This window comes from Lissotriton helveticus, chromosome 6, assembly GCF_964261635.1.
Source record: "Lissotriton helveticus chromosome 6, aLisHel1.1, whole genome shotgun sequence".
Classification (NCBI taxonomy): Eukaryota; Metazoa; Chordata; class Amphibia; order Caudata; family Salamandridae; genus Lissotriton; species Lissotriton helveticus.
Window position 1 is genome coordinate 1,269,079,660 of NC_136067.1, and position 19,723 is coordinate 1,269,099,382.

General features: G+C 45.8%; 1 protein-coding gene across 1 annotated transcript in view; it reads right to left on the reverse strand.

Annotated features, from left to right (window-relative positions):
* Positions 1–19,723, reverse strand: part of PEX3 (peroxisomal biogenesis factor 3) — a 490,463-nt gene that overhangs the window by 277,231 nt on the left and 193,509 nt on the right. The window contains exons 2-4 of the mRNA XM_078648999.1: positions 15,300–15,431; positions 3,267–3,348; positions 2,330–2,373 (exon numbers count right to left, since the gene is read on the reverse strand). Of these exons, the coding sequence (XP_078505125.1) occupies positions 2,330–2,373; positions 3,267–3,348; positions 15,300–15,431 (258 nt within the window). The remainder of the gene's footprint in view (positions 1–2,329; positions 2,374–3,266; positions 3,349–15,299; positions 15,432–19,723) is intronic.

Consider the following 19,723-nt stretch of genomic DNA (forward strand, 5'->3'; position numbering starts at 1 on the left):
AGAGAAAATCTTCATCTAAAGACTCTTTATGTAGCTCCACCCCATGGTATTCTGCCTTCCTGGCAATAGGCAGTTGGCATGACAGGTTATCGTCGGTGGAGATGGCCTGGCAGGATAAAGATCTGGGTCTGTATCTTGTGGAGGATCAGTGGTGTAATCTGTCCAAGGATCTGGTAGTTGTGCCTCATCTTCGTCAGTGTCACCTGTGTCAAGTTGAGGTGGAGGAAACAGACTAGGTGTAATATCTAATGGATCAAGATGTGGTGAAGAGGGAGGAGGAGATGAAAAAAAGGAGTTTTGTATGGGTCATCATCATAGGAAAAGGAGATGAAAATGTGTGGACAAGGAGTTTTGTATGGGTCATCATCATCGGGAAGCTTGTGCTTGGATGGTGATTCAGCATGAATGTGTCCTGTGTCTGGATGAATATACAGTTTCTTCTGTCTGGGATCCAATTTAATGGGTACAGTGTCTTTATTTGGATCCGGTTGTGTTTCAGGCAAGACTTTGATTTTCGGCATCAAAGTTTTCAGAGCCAAGCCGGAAAGTCCTTTTGGTGCTGAAGGTTTCGACTCCAAGGGTTTCGGTGTCGAAGATTTCGGATCTGAAGTTTTTGGTTTGGAACGGATCTTGAATTTGGAGCTCGAAGTTTTTGGCTCGGAAGTAGGCTTTGGCTGACTCGGTCCCGAGCCGGAAGGCTTTTTAGAGTGTTTTGGTGCCGAGCCCGAAGGCAGAGCCTGGGAAACCTCTTCTCGGTGCTGACTTTCCCCTTGAGGCGGAGGTGGTGCCGAAGCCTTCGATTTTTTAGGGACGATGGGAGGGGGGGATAAGGTGTCTTCAGTACTCACGTCCCCTTGCCTCTGCGGCACATCATTGTCCTCGAGGTCAATCTGCAATTCTGAACCGGAGTCAAACGCAGACGAAGCCAGCTCTTCCTCTGCCGCTGATACATCTTCTTGTTCGGAGTCTTCGCCGAAAAGATCCGGTGTGACATCCAACCGATGCATCTCTCGACGTCAAGCCAGGCGATCACGGAGAGTTTTCCTTGATCTGAAGGATCAACATGCGACGCAGTCTTGCTCCTTGTACTCGGGGAACAAGCACAAATTACACACCTGATGAGTCTGTGCATGGATATTTTGCTTGGCACAGACAACCAACATTAAATGGGGTCCGTTCCATCGACGAAGGGCCGAACGGATGCAGGTAGGCCAGAAGGCCGCCAGCAAATCTTCGGACCGAAATGTCGAAGTGTTGAGTTTTTATATGAACCGCCGAGAGAGAAGCGCGTTCGAGAACAATACCGTCGAGATAGAGAGAAGTACGCACCGAGGGGGGACCCGAGGATCGATCCCAAAGCAGAGCGCAACAATACCCGTCCAAACCGGTTGGTGGAAAAAACAATCTAACAAAGGAGTCAATGCCCATGCGCACTATCACCGAAAGGAGGAATCACCTACCTTGTGACTGGAAAGACTTTTTTGAACAAAAACAACTTGCAAACATCCGGACCCAACACTAGATGGCAGGAGTATATAAAGCATGTGATCTACTGCTCACATGCCTCATACAAATCTTTTTCCCATCATGCAACAATCAACAGCAAGGTGTGGGCTGTGGAAGTAGGCCAAAGCAAAAATCACCAACAAAACCTTGTCTACAGAGGCTTGATTAGAACTGAAGAACGCAGTATCTACATCAATGTTGACATTGTATTACCCGTCCACAGTCATATGGCTGAAGGGGAGAATGACCCACTGATGGACAGCTGTGCAGACAGCCACCTAATTCGCCAAATCACACCGGACTGGAGAGTCCAGAGCGCTACCATCCACTCCAGAAAGACATGTACAGCCTCAGACACTGTCCCACCTACCTCCGTAACAGGAGAGAAAATATACCACTGATGCAGTGGAAACAAATTATGTACATGTGCCACTGGGTGTTAATTGCTGCTTAGAAATATCAAATATATTCTCCTTCTTGTTAGTACAATCTCAAACACAGAAACGCTGTTTGGCAGAGTAGCATCGGGTTCGTTTTCACTGGTTGTGCATGTTGTAAAGAATTGGAGTGAGAAGACCTTTTTTTACTAAAACGAAAAAAGGGATGAAATATTCGCAGCTTAAAAAAATGAAATATGAAGTGCACGTTAAACCGGTTATGGTTTTCCTGGTGTGATTTTAAGGACACAAATCATGTTGTAAATCAGGAAGGTGTTCATCGACTCGAGAATATAAATAAACTAAAGATGTAACAGAATATATGAATATAAAAAGCATGCATTTTACTTAACAAAATGTAGATGGATTACTGAACTCTCACTTACTTATTATTTTTAAATCCTCCCATATCTCTAGCTTGTTTGAAGGCCTTTAAGAAAGAAAACAAAAATTATTTGCATTCTACACCTCAAAGAATTCAAATAGACACCTCTCAACCCAAAACCTAAGAAAACTCTTTGGATTTCCTATAGCTGGGCAAACAACTGAATGTATTACCCTTCAGCTCTTTTCTCCCATGGTTACCCAACCAAAGTTAGTCCACAGCCTTACATTTAATAACATTTTCAGATACATAACTTCAGGTTTCGAGGAAAATTAAAACAAGAAAAAAGGGCTGATCCGCAAACATTTTTTGTGTACCTAATTGGGAGGTAGGTGGAAAAAATCAACAATTATGTTAGTAAACTTCAGGTCAGGATATGTGGAAATTTCACGTCGAGCAGTGGAAAATCCATCAAGTGTGCAAATGTAGTATGGTGTGATAGGGGGGATGTACAGGGGAAGGGGTGATGTCAAAAACAGTAACCATCCAGACACTTGTGTGTTGGCATAAGCATTCCAAGGGTATTTTCCTATCCTAAACCTCACAAAAATGTACTCCTGTGAAAGGCAGGGGAAGGTGCATTTCCAGGTGGGGAAAATGAAGCAAACATGTCCACGTTTTAAGCCGGTGGAGAAAATTGAATATCCACATGAATACATTTTGGAAAGGAGATCTTCATCTGTAGATTTCCAGGAATTCTTTAAAAACCCTAACATGGTTCGACATTTACACTAGACATAGGATTAACCAACACCACCTAATTTCAGAGTTTGTATCTGCCCTTTGAGAATTGGGCCGAATGTATGTTTACAAAAAACAAAGTATGGCCTAAAACAAAGGGGAGAAAAGCCTTGCAACATAACGGTTTCATGCTGCACCAACTGAAGCTAACTCCCCATTGCATTTTCCAAACAAATAAGACTAACCGAACCATTCACCTCTTTTTTAGCAGTGATGTTAGGCTCTCTGAATTCAGCTGCAGCATAAGGGTATCTCTCAGAGTAGGAAGCATCGATAACACTGTCAAAGAAAGAAAGAGAGTATACATTTTCAAAATTAGGTTTAGACTGAGTAACGCATTCATATGCTACACCTGCATCAATCATCCTTTGGCATTATTTACAATACAATATTGGAAGTTGGAATCCTATGCATTCATGATTTATGTGTACAACTTGCACAGATCCAGACTTTGGGAATCTACAAAGTATCTGCCAGTAACATTGGAATTCTGTGCACTTTTTAGATTTCCACACACGCTAGTGCCCCTCAACGCATACTTTTGCATGGTGTTACGAATCCACTGGGATGTGCCAGGGTGGGAGAAGGAGACCTGCATTTACGCTTTTTAACTTTTACTTTTTCTGCACACGGAAAATACGGCACCTCTAGAAAAGAAGTGAGCTACATTCCTTTAATATTCTGGAAAAGTAAGCATTACAAATTTAACATGCAAGCTAACATGGTGAGTAAAACATTAATTCACAAAATAAACACTAAGGAAGCAGAGGAGAGATGAAACTTGATTCATGTAGAGAAGTAGGAGGGAGGCTTTTAGATGTTTCTGAACATAGCCAGGTATCAACAGTTGGCCATCACAAGTGCTGTGCTTGGAAGAAAGTCTAGAATGTTGTATCTCTCTATTGCTGAAGCAATGCACGCGTGTTCTGTTGCTCATTTATATTATTTAATTACTTTTATTTGAAAAGTTTGATATAGTGGGAAAATGATGTGTCATGGTATCAGAGCGCTGTACAGAGAAGCAAAGTAAAGGTGTAAATAGTGAACATTGTACATGTAAGAGGATAAACATACAAAAATGTGTTAAAGAACAGCCAGCAGCATGGTGATATGAAGTAACCAAATTTCAAAGTCGAATGGGAGACCCGGGTAGTAAATAAGAAATAATAGTCCATTAGAGTGGCAAAAGGCCTATTGTTGCAGGTGATTATTAAGTCTGGGCGATGAACTCTGCTCCGCGAGTTTGCAGAGTTTTCCGCACTCAGCGTTACATGGAGCTCGAGGAGTTACGAAAAACTCCACTTCGAGTAGCAGAGCGGAGTTTTTTTCCTCACTCACGTTCGTCACCATCAAGTTGGCAAGCGAGAACGAGTAAAATCCACCTCGAGGCGAGATTTTTCCTCATTCGCGATCGTCGACATCGAGTTGGCGAGGCAAGCGTGGAAAGTTGTTGCCATTTACTGGTAGAGAGTGCACACAAAGTGTAACTAGGATATCTTTAAAGAATCTAATGCATAGTCTTTGACGATCGTCTTGTTCAATCTACAAAAATTAAAAGAAGTGATTAGATGTCGAATTTCCAAAGAACATGATTGTGGATGTTCGAAGTCATAACCAATTGCTGAAACGATGATGAGAATTTGGAACCTATGTAGCAATATGCCACATGTATGCTTGTTACATCATTGCTTGTGAGAGGAATTGAGGGAGGGTGAAAAATGTTTTGTATCATAGGAGACTGAGCAGTCTTGTTCTGAGTATAGGAATGCTTGAATCATAGGGACCAATCGGTGATGTAGATCCTATAGCTTCTCTTGGGGCTGAAAAAACTCCCGCATTGCGATGGACGTGTACCCTGTGTCCCCCCAACTACAATGGTATTTGGATCCCAGGTGTTGATTTTTGTTGTCATTGGCAAACAAGACTCGTGTGTCAGCCATGGCATAATTCTGTCTCACGGACTGCGATCTAATTAGACTAGAACGAGGATCCCAAAGCGCTACCCTCATAGTGGTGAAAGACGATTGCTTTTACCAGAAGTTAAACAGCACGAGTGCAGTGGCGGCAGCATACCATGTAGTGACGAGTAGAAATGAACATGCCTTTTTACTTGAGTCACTGAAGTGAGGCCTACAAGCTAACTAATTTAAAGTTCAGCTGCATTTTAAGTTCAACTTGCCCTTGGTCTACATCGGACTGGTATTTGATGCTGCGTAGGCAGATGTGGTACATACATGTGTTCCTGTGATTGGTGCAATACCTAAATAATGCAGTGCTTGGCAGTGCATGTCAGTTATATGCATGTAGTGGGTGTATGTGTGCCTGTGAATGGCACAATACATGAAATATGTATTGCTGTGTAGAGGGTGTAGGTTATATGCTTTTCATGGGTGTATGCATGCCTGTGAATGGTATGATACATGGAAGATTCTGGGTACCTGTTTGGAAGGCCCAGGGCTGACTGCAGGGGCATGAGGAGGTAGAGGAATCCCGCCACAAAAGTTCGTCGATTGCTGCATTTCTATGAGGTGGGTGAGACACTGGAAAAAGGAAGAGCAAGGCTCTGCAGAATACTTTAAAGGGTGCTCTTTGATTCAGAGAGAGGCCACTGGAAAAGAGACTTGATACATCTCAGGAAGGAAATGCAGCTGATAAGAAAATCACAGTGTCAGGCTGAAGTCCTGGGGTAACCTTATGATACACATCACTGTGGCTGACATCATGGTGTGAACCTCTAGTCACTCCCACAGGCTTAGTTGTTGCTGGGCTATCAGATTTGGAGTCGCTCATGCTGTGACATATTGTTTTCTGGAGGAAGGGCAGAGGAGAGGGCACTTCAAAAGGAAGCTGATATCCATAACACAACCTTTAACAACTCAGACCCTAAATCACATTTGGTATCTGGAAATGGACTATAAGAATGTGAACTTGAGTCCCTCAAAATTGTCAGCTGTCAAGCAGTCAGTTGGGCTGTGCGAGAAGCAGCTCTGCAAGACTTCTGCCTATGACTAGGACTGGAGGCAAAGGCCGGCCTGCCTCTCAGCTGCTTGCCAAGACGAGTGTGCCCTGTAAGAATAAGGACAGCCCTGGAGGGAGAGAAGTCCAGTTGGAGATCCTGGCGACTGCATCTCTGAAGTAAGGCTTGAGTAGATGTCTTCTGCACTTATCAGGTCATAGCCCATATGAGGGAGGTCAGCGGCCCCATAAGCCAGGTGGCACTGAGAAAAGTGACAACACATGTAAGAGGGGGTGTCCTTATAGGAGGTAACAACAGAAGTGAGGGAGGTACTAAAGAGGGACTACTAAACAATAAACCAATGTAATACAAAGATTTCTAAAAGACACTGACAAGAGCCAATAAAATATATGGCAGTTCGGAACTTAGGCGGCGCTTAATGCCCATATCCTAAATACTTTAACGGCAACAAATGATGGACGGAATGCTGAATGATTCAAACATTTACCCCAGTCAAGAGATCTGGGTTAAATCCATCAATCTTTTGCCCATTACGCCACCCCAGTTTGGACCCAGCCATATGCAAATCAGTCTTGACGCTGTGCCTCATGGGAACAGTCCAGATCGAACTGCCGAACCAGGTCTGCCCTGGACCGGAAACAAGCATCCTGGGATAGTCAGTCAAAATACACTTTATTCGATTTTTGTTAAAATCATAAAAGGCAAAGGTAATGCATACATTGAGAATATTTTGAAAGCACCCACAATACATTTATTTACACATCTTAAAAAAGTCAAATATTAAAACGCCATAAAGTATTTAAAATTAGATTAAAAATTAATATGTTAGTGCAATTTTAGTTTAAAACAATACAGTTCTAGGGATTCTTTTGTTTCTTCCTCTATAAGCGGCTGTAAGGAAACTTGCAACACAAAAAGTGACATGTGCATTTGGTAACAGTTGAAGGAAAAGTAAAGCTGGTCTCACTTGTATAAAGCCCATAGTTTTTAAAAGAGGTATTAGATATTTTCCCCTCTCCGTATTATATAACCCACAAAAGAACATAAAATGAAGGGTGTCCTGGTTGGAGAACTGGTCACACTCACAAGGTGGTGCATGCTCTGGTTTTTCCCACACAGGAAAACGACCTAGTGAATAGTGGATCAGGTTCATTCTAAGTCTGGTTAATAAAAATCTGTGCAAGGGTTTAGTTACAAATTGCAAATATGGTTCCATAGTGGGTGAAGAGGATAGGACCAAATGTGCTCTTACTGATGGTTTGTTAACTTCAAGCTCCTCTCTCTCTAGACGGGCCCTCCCCTGGAATTCCTGCTTTATCCATACAATATCTGCCCTCCTGATATTTGAAGGTGTTGTGTATAGATCGGGTCTCCCAAGGGCAGCGAATGATGACTTTATGTATTTCAGCCACAGTATTTTCATTGCCCCCTCCCTTGCAATCACATCTTTAAGAATACTGTGATTTAAAGACAACTCTGTATTTAACCAGATATTAGCCCAAAAAAGTAAAGGAGCCATTTTCAGTCCATCTATAATGTAGGGTAGGCCTACTTCCTCGTGTATAGAGTAGGTGGGTGTAGAATTTGGGACCGATAGAATTCGTCTGATAAGCTTGTTTTCTACCCTCTGGAGACTATCCAAGTTAACATACCCCCAAGAGCTGAACCATATGAAGCAATGGAAACACACTTGCTTTTGTAGACTTTCGACACAGCTTCCATTGGTTTGGCCCCTAGTTTTTTCGTGAAGGCCATTAGGGCTGCTGTGGACCGTGCTAGAGAGATGTTCTTGGCCTTGATCTGCGGGCCCAGGTGCCTTTCTCATCAAACAGGATCCCTAGATATGGGAAAACAGGGACCCTGGAGAGAACCTTGCCCTTACAAGTAAAGGTTTTTGTATGCGATTTACTTTTCTGTGGGCCCACAATCATTGTGTGTGATTTAGTTACATTAATCTTTAGATCTAAGTTTCCCATAAAAGACCCAAATAGGTCCAAAAGGGTCTGTAGTCCAATGCCCGTACGGGCGATGAGAACGGCGTCATCCGCGTATAGGAGAGCCGGGACCTGCTTCCCACCTACCCGAGGGACGTCTGCGTTACCTGCTACCAGGGACTTCCCCAAGCCATTTATATAGATAGTAAATAGGAGGGGGGCCAAGATGCAACCTTGGCGCACCCCTTTCTTTGACCTGAAGCTGTCTGAGCATCGCCCCTCCCTAGAAACCCGGACCTTCGCAGAGAGCCCCTGGTGTAAGCTTGCTATGAGTGCCACCAAAGAATCCTCGATACCAAGCTCACAGAGTAGGGACCAAAGCTTGGACCTATTTACCAGGTCGAAGGCCGAGGAGAGGTCCATAAAAGCCAGATAAACTGACCCCTCCCCGGCCACCGTGTACTTGGAGATTAGGAGGTGTAAGTTTGAGCATTGCTCCAGGGTGCCCCGTTTCTCCCTAAAGCCATATTGCATCTCTGCGAGACCCCCACAGAGCTCCAGGTTTGCTCTCAGTTTAGTTAATAGTACTCTGCCCAAGATCTTAAAGGCAGAGTCTATTAGAGAGATTGGTCGGTAGCACCCCGGATCCCCCCTATCTCCATTTTTGAAAATGGGCACTATAACAGATGTTGCCCATGTGTCTGGGATAGATTTCGGGGTATTTCGACATCGAGGTATGTCGACATTGTTCTCCATCCTGTCCATCAATTGTTTTTACATTTGTCACCCAGAGTGAGACGGGTATGCCCAGACTTGGGTCCCGTGCTCTCCATGCCACTGGGGTCAAGCTATCCTGACTGATGAGGGGTGAAACCCCAAAACCGGTCCTAGGATGCTTGTTTCCTGCAGTTCAGGGGGGACCTGCTTGTTTCCAGTCCATGGAGGACCTGTCCTGGCAGTTCAGGCTGGACTGTTCCCATTGGGCACAGGGCCAAGACTGATTTGCATATGGCTGGGTTCAAACTGGAATGGCATGGTGAGCACAAAAACTATGGCTTTAGGCTCAGATCTCTGTACTGGGGTGAATGTGTGATATTATTCTGCATTCTGCCCATCAATTGTTGCTTTTGCACATATCCTGAATACAGCATGCCTTGAAGAGACACCGCAAGCACAGGGTAGGCGAGACCTAAAAAGAATTAAGATTACATGTCATGTTATGTTATGTTATCAGAAGCTTATAAAGCGCACGGTCACCAAAGGTTTCATGGCGCTGAATGCTGTTTGATTGTGTTGCGTACAGGTTGTTAGTAAGCTTGTTTAAATAGCCAGGCTTTCAAGGCCTTTCGGAAGCACAGTAGATTGTCACAGCTCCTGATTGACAGTGGAAGTGAATTCCAAACTTTGGGGGCTAAGTAGGAGAACCTGCAACCTCCCTGTCTGTTGAGTTTGAAGGCTGGGGTGGACAGTAGGTGTAGGTGGGAGGAGCGAAAGTTGCGTCTGGGTGCATGCTTCGTGACCATGTCACTGACGAACTTAGGGCTCTTGCAATACAGTGCCTTGAAAGCAAGGCAGCTTGATTTAAATGTAGCCCGTTGCTCCACCGGAGGCTGTGATACGAACGTGTACGCTTGCAAGATAAATACAGATATCTGCAATAGGAACAAAGACCAAAACTGTCTATTTTCTTGCTGCAAGGATTGGACAGCTGAGATTCAGAAGCAAGGTGTGACATGGAAGCAGGAAAAGAGAAACCACAAGGAGAAGACAGGGGAACAGAGGTACATGGAAATGGAACAGATGAAGAGGAAAGAGGATTACTGGAAGTGCAGGGATAGTCACAGATCTGTAGGAGAAAAACATACCCAAGGCATATTGCTAAGGAAAACAGAGGTGCCCCAGGAGAAGACCACCATGGTGTCTTCAGGTAATCAAGAGCTCTGCTAAGAAAATAGACTATTGAGAGGGGATAGAGGTGACACATGGCTAAAGAACTTGCAAGAAGGAGAGGTAGAGCTATGGTCAAAAGAAATCACCACATCTGGAAAAGAGAGGCAGAGATGGAGCCCAATGTACAGGACAGTAGAACAGAAATGGGACCGGGCCATTGTAGTTAAATAATCGGTCAAGGAGACAGCTGGGTAAATCTAGGGTCTGGGGAAGGGGTTAGTGCAGGCGTTACCAAAGGCCACTAGGCACACACATCCCGCCAAGTCAGACAACACCGGCAGAAGGCAGACTGTGTGGAGAAGCGTGGCTCAGTGGTTAGAGGCGGCAGACCCGGAAGCTGAGATCGGCCGTGGACCAGGGTTCGATTCCCCGCCTCGGCGGGACTCGGGCTCAAAAAATTCCACGGACTGGACAATTCTCGCTCCGGTGCCTACTCGACTCACGGGGTCACACTCTGCGACTCTGGGCAATAGCTTGCTTAATCTCCACTACGGCCCCTCGCGGCGGGATGCCTGGCTTTCACCTTGTGGATACCCTGCCGGGGTATCTCACAGGGGAATACCAGGACGGGTTCCCTAAGCAAGCGCCTTGATGCCTTCGGGTGATACGTGCGCTATATAAGTTGCAATACATTTACATTTACACTATTTGTTCACCTGTAATGCATAGACCTATGGCAGCAGATGGGGGTGTGGGGGCAGTGAATGTCTGCCAGTTGTCTTTAAACAGTTGAGACCAGCACATACTTGAGCACTGGAGAGAAGGCAGTAATGCGTGTACTATATGACTATATTCTGGATGATAAATAAAGCATGCATCACCCTTTCCCACTCATGGCATCACTCATATGTGAGCCAGGACATCACACAACAGGGTAGTAGGAGCGGGCAAGGCACTCTAACCAGTAGTGGAACAGTGACCACTCTTGCAGTAGTTTGGCACAAAATGGGCATCCATGCAGTGAGTTCAGAGAAGAAAACACAACAGCCCCGAAGTCAGTGATCAGTAGAAAAGACAAAAGTGATGGCCAGCCCAGCAGTGAGTACTGAGCTTGCATGAAGTGTGCCACAAAGGGCAAAATGTATGAAGCTCCCAACACCAATGCTGTTCAGAAAAGTGCAAGTCTCAGCAGTGAGCTTACAAAAGAAAAGGGGCTCTTCTAAAGTGCCCCAAAAAGTAAGTGTGCTTGCAGTGTACTAGTTGGCATTCACCGCAGCGTTCTAAGAACCATAAAGAAAAAATGATACCCTAGTGATTCGCCTGTAAAAAAAGGCCTAAATGATCCCCCTCTTTGACAAAATGACAAGGATGGTGCCTCACTCGATGCACATGGAAAGGTTTGGGGGAGGGAAACGCTGCGTCTGAGCTCAGAGTGTGGGGGGAGGGCTCACGCAAATAGGGAGGATGAAAGTAATATTTCATGACAGCAGCCAACTTTGAAACTCCCAGGTTGGCTCTTGTGGTGGCGTAAAAAAATGAAGCTGCGTGCAAGCGTGGACAAGATGCAAACAGAAAGAGGGGGGGAAACGCTGCGTTTGTGCTCAGAGGGTGGGCTTCGAATGTGAATCAGCAGGGAGAAAGCAATAGAGTATGAAAACGGCTGACTTTGAAGCTCAGAGGTGAGCAGGCTGAAGAAAGAAAAGGCAGCCATCAGCTGAGCAGGAGCGCTGCTAGACAGCTGAAAAAAAGAGTCCTCACAAGTATAATTAATAACATACCGAGTAACAACACATGTAAGAGGAGTAGTCCTCATAGGAGGTTGCAACATGAGAAAAAAAAAGTACAAAGGAGGGACTAATAAGCATATTAACAAATCAAAAACCACCATTTACAAAGGACAGTAACAGGAGCGAATTGAAAAGATGTGCAGGAAAATGGACAGAGCTTAAAGTCCATACCTAAAGCCCAAGCTCTATTCTTTCAGGAAAAGATTGCCCTTGCTGTCAACTCCCCTGGGGAAACATTCCAGATTGCAAAAAAATTACTCAAAGTCCCTGACCCACCAACAATTCCCGACTCGTCCGGACGCCAGTGTAAGGACCTTGCACAATTCTTTTTTCCCCAAAGTGCATAACATTCTCAAGTTTCTCCCCGCGAAGGTCAATGCTTTCATTACCAACAGCACAGTCTCCAGTCGAGCCGAGAACGCCCCTCATGGAGAACATTACCCCTTTGACCTTGGATTCCTTCCTGCCTATCTTAGCCTAGGTGAAAAGTAGATCGCCTCTTGATCCCGCACCTCTTAACGTGTTGAAAATGGTATCCTCTTTGGTTGTCCCCCCCCCCCCCCATATCATCATCAGGGTGATCAATGCTTCCTTCGCCTCAGGCTTGGTCCCCCTGCCCTGGAGTGGAAGAGAACCATGGTCAAAGCCTTCATAAAGAAACCCCATTTGGGCCCTAATGACCTAGGGAATTACAGGCCTATCTCGATCCTTCCCGGAGTGAGCAAAATCGCAGAAAAACATATGAATCATTCACTCTCTGCTTTTCTCGAGGCTCATGACTTACTCCATCCATCTCAAACAGGCTTCCGTCCACGCCAAGGAACCAAGACCACTCTGTTAGCAGTGGTGAAAGAATCGAGAAAGATTCTTGACTCAGGAGGCTCATCCGCGATCATGCTCCTTGACCTGAGCGTGGCCTTTGACCCGGTGAACCATCACATTCTAGCTCACCGTCTCGTGGATAGAGGAGTCTCTGGCCAAGCTCTCTCCTGGCTGCAGTCCTTCTTGGAAGGAAGATGCTTTCAGGTGTTTGAAGATGATATAACCTCGGATCCCCTACCCTTGCAGTGTGGAGTCCCTCAGGGTTCCTCCCTGAGTCCGAATCTTTTTAATGTGTATATGGCTCCACTGGTGGACGTTGTCTGCCCTTTTGGAATCCATATAGTGTCTTATGCCGATGACACGTAGCTAGTCGTAGCACTGAATCAAGCTGGTCAGTCACCCACCGACCTCCACTCCTGTCTGAAGGAAGTGGCTAAATGGATGAGCCTTTCCTATCTCAAGCTCAACGGCGACAAAACCGAGCTGATGATGCTCGGTAACCATTTAAGTATTAGCCTCAAGGACCTTTGGCCAGTTTGCATGGGTCCGGCCCCGGTCTCAAGCCAGAAATAAAAAGCTTAGGCACATGGCTCAACCAAGACGTCTCCATTAAAACCCAGGCTAGGAAGACGGTTACTTCATGCTACGGCCTGCTTAAAATGCTCCGCAAAGTCTTGCCCTTACTCCCTTTCCCAGCGAAAAAGCTACTGACAGGCTCTGATTCAATCAAGGATAGACTACGGCAACGCCCTCTATCCGGGAGCCCCCACTGCAGTGGTTGCTAGGCTTCGGATCGTTCAGAACGCGGCAGCACAATTGCTTACTGGCACCAGCTATCGCTGCTCTGCGAAGCCTGCTTTGCGCTCCCTGCACTGGCTCCCTGTGCAGGAGAGAATACACTTCAAGGCCCTGTGCGTACCCCACAAGTCCCTGGAAGGGAACGGACCTCCCAACATTAAAGATCTGATCCGCCCGTATAAAGCCTCCAGAAACCTTTGCTCAGACACGCTCAATCTGGCAGAAGTGCCCAGAATCAAGAGAGCTAGAAGTGGAGGCAGGATTTTTTCATATAATGCCGCCAAGCTTTGGAACTCCCTCCCACTTCACCTCCGTAGGGAACCTTCTCACTCCATCTTTCGGAAGCATCTGAAAACCTGGCTTTTCCCATAACTAGTGGCTGCTCCCTCTGGTTTATCCGCTCAGCGCTGGGATGCTCCAGAGTAGCCATGCACTTTATAAAAACCCATTTAATTTAATTTCATGAACACAGCATGTCTCAAAGATACAGGACAATGACTGCCTAGGAGAGATCTAAAATGGGTTATTTCTGCTGTTAATTGCATGTGTATGAAAGTCTTTGTCATGTTTCTGATATCAAGATGTGGAAACAATGCCTGAATACTTACCGGAAAATTTCCTTATCCTTAGTTCGTTATGTCCTTGTCACCCACCAACCCTACTGGTCCTTCCGGCCTTTAGACACACCCCCAGAATTTAGCGATTTTAGCAAAATTGACACTTTTGTAAAAATGCAGCAATTTTTACAAAAGTGCCCGCAAAATATGTTTTAAAAAACTGCCGTTCACCCTCTTTAGTGGCTCTGTGCTGCCACTGAGCCAGTAAAGAGAGGGTGAGCAACAAGCCAGCAGACAGCATAGGTGTTCAATGCCTCTGCTGCCTGCCTTTGAAATGCAGCTAGCCCACTCCTGAGCAATTACCCTGCCGCCTCACATGTATGTGTGCCGCCTGCAGACTAACCCCTAACCTCCCAGGTCTCCTATTGTTTTATTTTTAACCTACCTTCAACCTTCTCTGCCGGCACCTCAACCCCTTCACCCCTGCTGCCCTGCACGCATAAGTTGTCTGAGGCCAAAAAGAGCATGTTTCATATTGTAACCTGTTCTCTTTGGTATCAGACAACCTTCGGTTCCAGGCTCTGCTCTGCTGGAGACTGTGCCAAGTTACAGACTGTGACATTACAAAGCCTCCATCAGTGACAGAGCACAAGCCTTCAGTATTTTGGTGGCGGCACATTCTTTGCCCACCGCAAAAAGACACCGTATTAGGAGATTTTGGGTCGCAAATGTTGCTTTTTGTGCTGCGGAATTTGCCACCCAAAGCCGCAAAATTCTGGGATTTTGTTCAGAGGCTTGGTATTTAGAGGTAGTGCAATAGTGAAGCAAAGCCTTATATGGCTGAGGGAGGCTGGAGCAGTTGTGGACCTTCCTGCTTTCTCCAATATCTGAGGTGGGAATTCACCTCATGTGTAATGACTGTGATGAGGTTGGAACAGGCTAAGGATAATGAAGTTTACCAGTAAGTATCCGGCATTAGGGTTAGCAAAAGCACCAATAGTGGCTTGCTAACAGAAAAGAGCTGATCGAACTGTACATGTTGCAGGGTTCCCTACTGTATTTAAAATGAAAAATGCTCCAGCTTATGAATAAATGCTGTACAATAAGCATTTAAAATAGACACAATTTACAGCAATGCAAAGAACTGTGTTCTGAGGAGTACGTTAGAAGTAACAAATAAAAATACTGCCTCACTCAACCCACAGAGCTGCAGTAGACTCCTTCCTTAATAGACGAGAGTGCACAACTGCAGTCACGCATGGCCAACTGCAAAACAATACAGTCCTTTTCATCAAAGTCTCAATCCACCCATTATAGTTACGAGTACCTGGTCCTCTTCGGGAACAGAAGCCAACAATGTGGTGTGTAAGGATGTGATAGGAAATTATGTCAAATATATATCACAGTTCGGGTGAAACCAGAAAAAAGAAAATCACTAAACGGAAGTCGTCTTCTAAGCCCTTACCGGTCATGTTGCACGTCCTCTGATTACTCTCAAAATGGTATTGTCTCCGGGCCTGTGCAATATATTCAGCTGCTTCTCTTTCTTGTATTTCTCTAATTTTCTTTTGGGCATATTTTCCAAGCAGGTACACGCCTACAAAAGAAAAAAAGCAACATGAGTGAAAAGAGAAACCACTCACAGATTAGTAATACAATGCTGATCAATTAAAGACAAGAAACCCCGACAATACCTCAGGAACAGCCCATCCCAAACTACCATACCAGGTCCTCCCTGAACCAGAAGACAAGCAACCCAAGTCCGTTTTCACGCTGATTTGGGCTCTTCAGTCAGGTGTAGCTTGATTATAGTGTCACAGTGAGCACGGGACCCCCATCTGGGCATACCATTGACTACCCATGGCATTACATCAAACACACAAAAGAAGATGGGATGAATGCTTGCAATAAGTCTTAAACTCTGGCAATCGGTCTGGCTAAGTGGTGAAGGATATACCCAGGATGGGTCCCTTGGTCAGTGAGCCGTAGAATCCTGGGTATACCTCACTGGTGAGGATTAACAAGGCCGAAACTGGTCTGAGGTTCCTTGTGATCCCTTCTAGAGGTGGCCTTATGTGGCAGTTTGGGATGAACTGTTCCAAGGAGGAGCAGAGTGCGCAATGATGTGCGTTAAGCAGTAGCACTATGGGTGAAAAATTATGGATTGGAATGCTACCCAGAGCAATTGCTAGTGGGTAGACCATTTGCAAGCTTTCCACTTCTCACCTTTTGTGCGATTGAATATGTATGCATTGCCTTACCTAATGTTGGGGTGGTGACATTGTGGTGGACATTTGTCCAGTTATACTGATTTTTCCCCCACAATTGTGGGCATCTTTGGAATATATATAATAAAAACTTGTGTGAGTAGAGGTAGAAATTAATTTTTTTAAAGTTGTGAAGTTGGGAACATGCACAAAAGTCAGGCACACACGGTCAAATGCTGGATTTCAAGTTTCCTTCTCTAAGCTTGGATAAATGAGTAGGTACAATAATGGATTGGGGTATTTGCAAGACAAGAAAAGATATGGCATGGCGACTAGGCAAATCATTGATAGACCCCTGGTAACTAGACACACAATGGTTAGCTCTTAATGATAGAAGAGAAGGCCTCTTACGGTAACCTGGGATGCACTAAAGGTGATGTGTCGGGCACTTGTATTGCAGAGGTTAGTAGCCTTAGGAAAATAGGTGAGGACATAAGAGTAAACATGGAAAAAGACTTAAAAGAAAAAGAAATTCAACACAAAAAATACGAACTCTCCCAAAAAAATGGCAGAAATGTTTCCTAAGAGAGACAAGTTGGTTTTATATTAAATTAAATAAAGTGTAACAAACTGGCTTATTTTAAACCGTGATACTATGAGGGAGGAAATAAGGCAGGCGGAAAGCTTGCTGCAAAACTGAGACAAACAAGCCCAAAACACCCTACACGATACAAGATAAACAAGGGAACCTGAAAACAATAGCCTGTGTTATCTTCAATGTTTTTCAGGATCATTAACTACATTTATATTAAGCAATACATATAAATTAATTATTGTTTAATTACCTTACCGCCAGATCCAATCACTCCCTAACCACAAGAAGATTCAGCCCAACCATTAACATCCAAAGAGCTATTCAAAACTATTACATACTTGAGAATGGTCTCTGCCCTGGGGTGAAATGAGTTTCCCCATCCTTCTACAGAGAATGTTGGTCTATCCTGCTACCCCTACTCACCAAGGTCCTAAACTCTCATAGCACCCCCCCCCCCCCCATGACTGAAGTGAGAAACTGTTTTTCAAGCCGTGGAAAACCCATAGCCTTGTGAATCCTACCATGCCATCTAACTACTTAACGTAGATGCGAAAATGTATACCAAGACAATGCCCAACAGGTTTGACTCCGTAATGCCTTCACCTATTCACCCTGACCAGGCGGGTTTTATATGACATACAAGTGGCCTATCATACTAAAAAAGCACTACATATAATTAACAACACATTTTATTTTAAATTAAAATTAAAAGGGAGTGGGCCGCGCTGCCCCCCTATCAAGGTCGATTTCAGCCCCAGGTCCCCATCCCCGGGGCTAGGCCTTTATTTGTAATGTTTTTATTAAAGGGAGGGGAGCCCTGCTGCCATTCTCCCCAGGCCAATTTTGGCCCCGTTGACCCAATCGCCCAGGGCCGGACATTTTTTAAATTATTATTTCAAAGGAGGCATTCCCCGGGGCCAGGCCATTTCTTTTTCAAATTATTTAATTTCATTGTAAGGGAGGGGGGCCACTGGCCCCCCTCTCCAGGGCGATTTCAGCCCATGGAAACCCCATCCCCCAGGGCCCGGCCATTTAAAAAAAATTTTTTTTAAAGAGAGAGGGGCCGAGCAGCTCCCCTCCTGGGCCATTTTCGGCCCGGAAAACCCCATCCCCTGAGCCTGGGCCTTATCCTTTGGGAAGGGATCCTGAAGGCCCCTGCGGTCCTGGCTTACTCCCACCTCCTGGGGGAGCCAGCATTGCTTTTTACCCTCCAGGGAGCTGCTAAGATGCAGCTCCCTGCAGGTAAAAAGCAAAGTGTGCTCGCTCTGACCAAGCGAGAGCAAATTGCTCTCGCCTGGTCAAAGCGAGCACACTTGTTTGTGTGGGATGGTGGGAGCAATGCTCCCGCCAGCCCATAGCAAACTGCAATGACCCAGGGGTTGGGCACTCCGGGACATTGCCGGAGGCAACCCTGGGGAGTGGTGGTCCGCAGGGCCAGTAACGGCTCTAGGAGGGAGGCCGCGTGGAGGTGTTGGTCCCAGGGGCTGTGTCAGTGCTGGAGCCCCCTCACACATTTTTAAATAAAGCCCCGGGGAGGTGGTGGTCCCCAGGGCTGCGGGGGGCCGCGTTGCGACCCACGTTTGTAAAAACTAGCCCCGGGGAGGTTGCGATCCCGGGTGCTAGATATATATTTATTAGTTTACTATTTCGGACATTAGGGTGTTGTGTCTCCCTTCATGATTTTGAGTTTTGAAGTATAATTTTTTGGTGGTCTGTACAGTTCATGTAAAGTGAGTATAATTGGTTCAATAGTATTGAGTTCATGTTTCAGGAGGTAAATATTGAATGTTTAGGCAATGCGTCAGTCAGCCCATTCAGTGCAGACTCGTGTCGCATTTTGGTTGTTTAATTTGCCTATGACAACTCAATTAAGGACTAATGTACAGCTTGAGCCCATACAGGGCATAATCATTTCTTATGAATTTTTGTGTAAATATGTATATATGTACATACATGCACATTTATAAGATGTAATATAGCTGCACTTACCTGCACAATAACAATGATTTGCACGTTCCAAGATGGCCGAAAATGTATCTTAAGTCCATCCTATTAGTCCTTTATTTGTCCAATCAATCAATCAATAAATTTATAGAGCGCACTACTCACCCGTGAGGGTCTCAAGGCGCTGGGGGAGAGGGGGGAGAGTGTCGCTACTGCTCGAAGAGCCAGGTCTTGAGGTGTTTCCTGAAGGTGAGATGGTCCTCTGTCAGTCGTAGGTGGGCGGGGAGGGAGTTCCATGTTTTGGCTGCCAGGTAGGAGAACGATCTTCCTCCGGTGGTGGCTCTCCGGATCCGTGGGAGGGTGGCGAGGGCGAGGCTAGTAGAGCGTTGCTGGCGGGTGGGGGTGTAGAACGAGAGGCGGTTGTTGAGGTATTCGTGGCCATTGTCGTGGAGTGCTTTGTGTGCGTGGGTGAGGAGCCTGAACGTGATCCTCTTGCTGACGGGGAGCCAGTGCAGGTTTCTCAGGTGGGCGGATATGTGGCTGTGGCGGGGGATGTCGAGGATGAGCCGTGCGGAGGCGTTCTGTATGCGCTGGAGTCGTTTCTGAAGTTTGGCTGTGATTCCTGCGTATAGGGCGTTTCCGTAGTCGAGTCGGCTGGTGACGAGGGCCTGGGTGACGTTTTTTCTGGTTTCGGTGGGGATCCACGGAGCATGCGCAGAGTGTTGAAGCAAGATGACGAGATGGCGTTGACTTGCTTGGCCATTGTGAGGGAGGAGTCCAGGGTGAATCCCAGGTTGCGTGCGTGGTCCGTGGGTTTTGGTGCGGCACCCAGCGCTGTAGGCCACCAGGAGTCGTCCCAGGGGATTGTCCGAGGATGAGGACCTCCGTCTCGTCTGAGTTCAACTTCAGGCGACTGAGTTTCATCCATTCTGCGACGTCTTTTCATTCCTTCCTGGAGGTTGGTTTTGGCGGTGGCTGGGTCTTTGGTGAGGGAGAGTATCAGTTGGGTGTCGTCGGCGTAGGAGATGATGTTGATGTTGTGTTTGCGTGCGATGGGGGCGAGGGGGCTCATGTAGATGCAGTTTGTTGTGGTTGTATCTCAATGTGAACAGCCAATGAACTGTTTTGACATTAATGTAAATA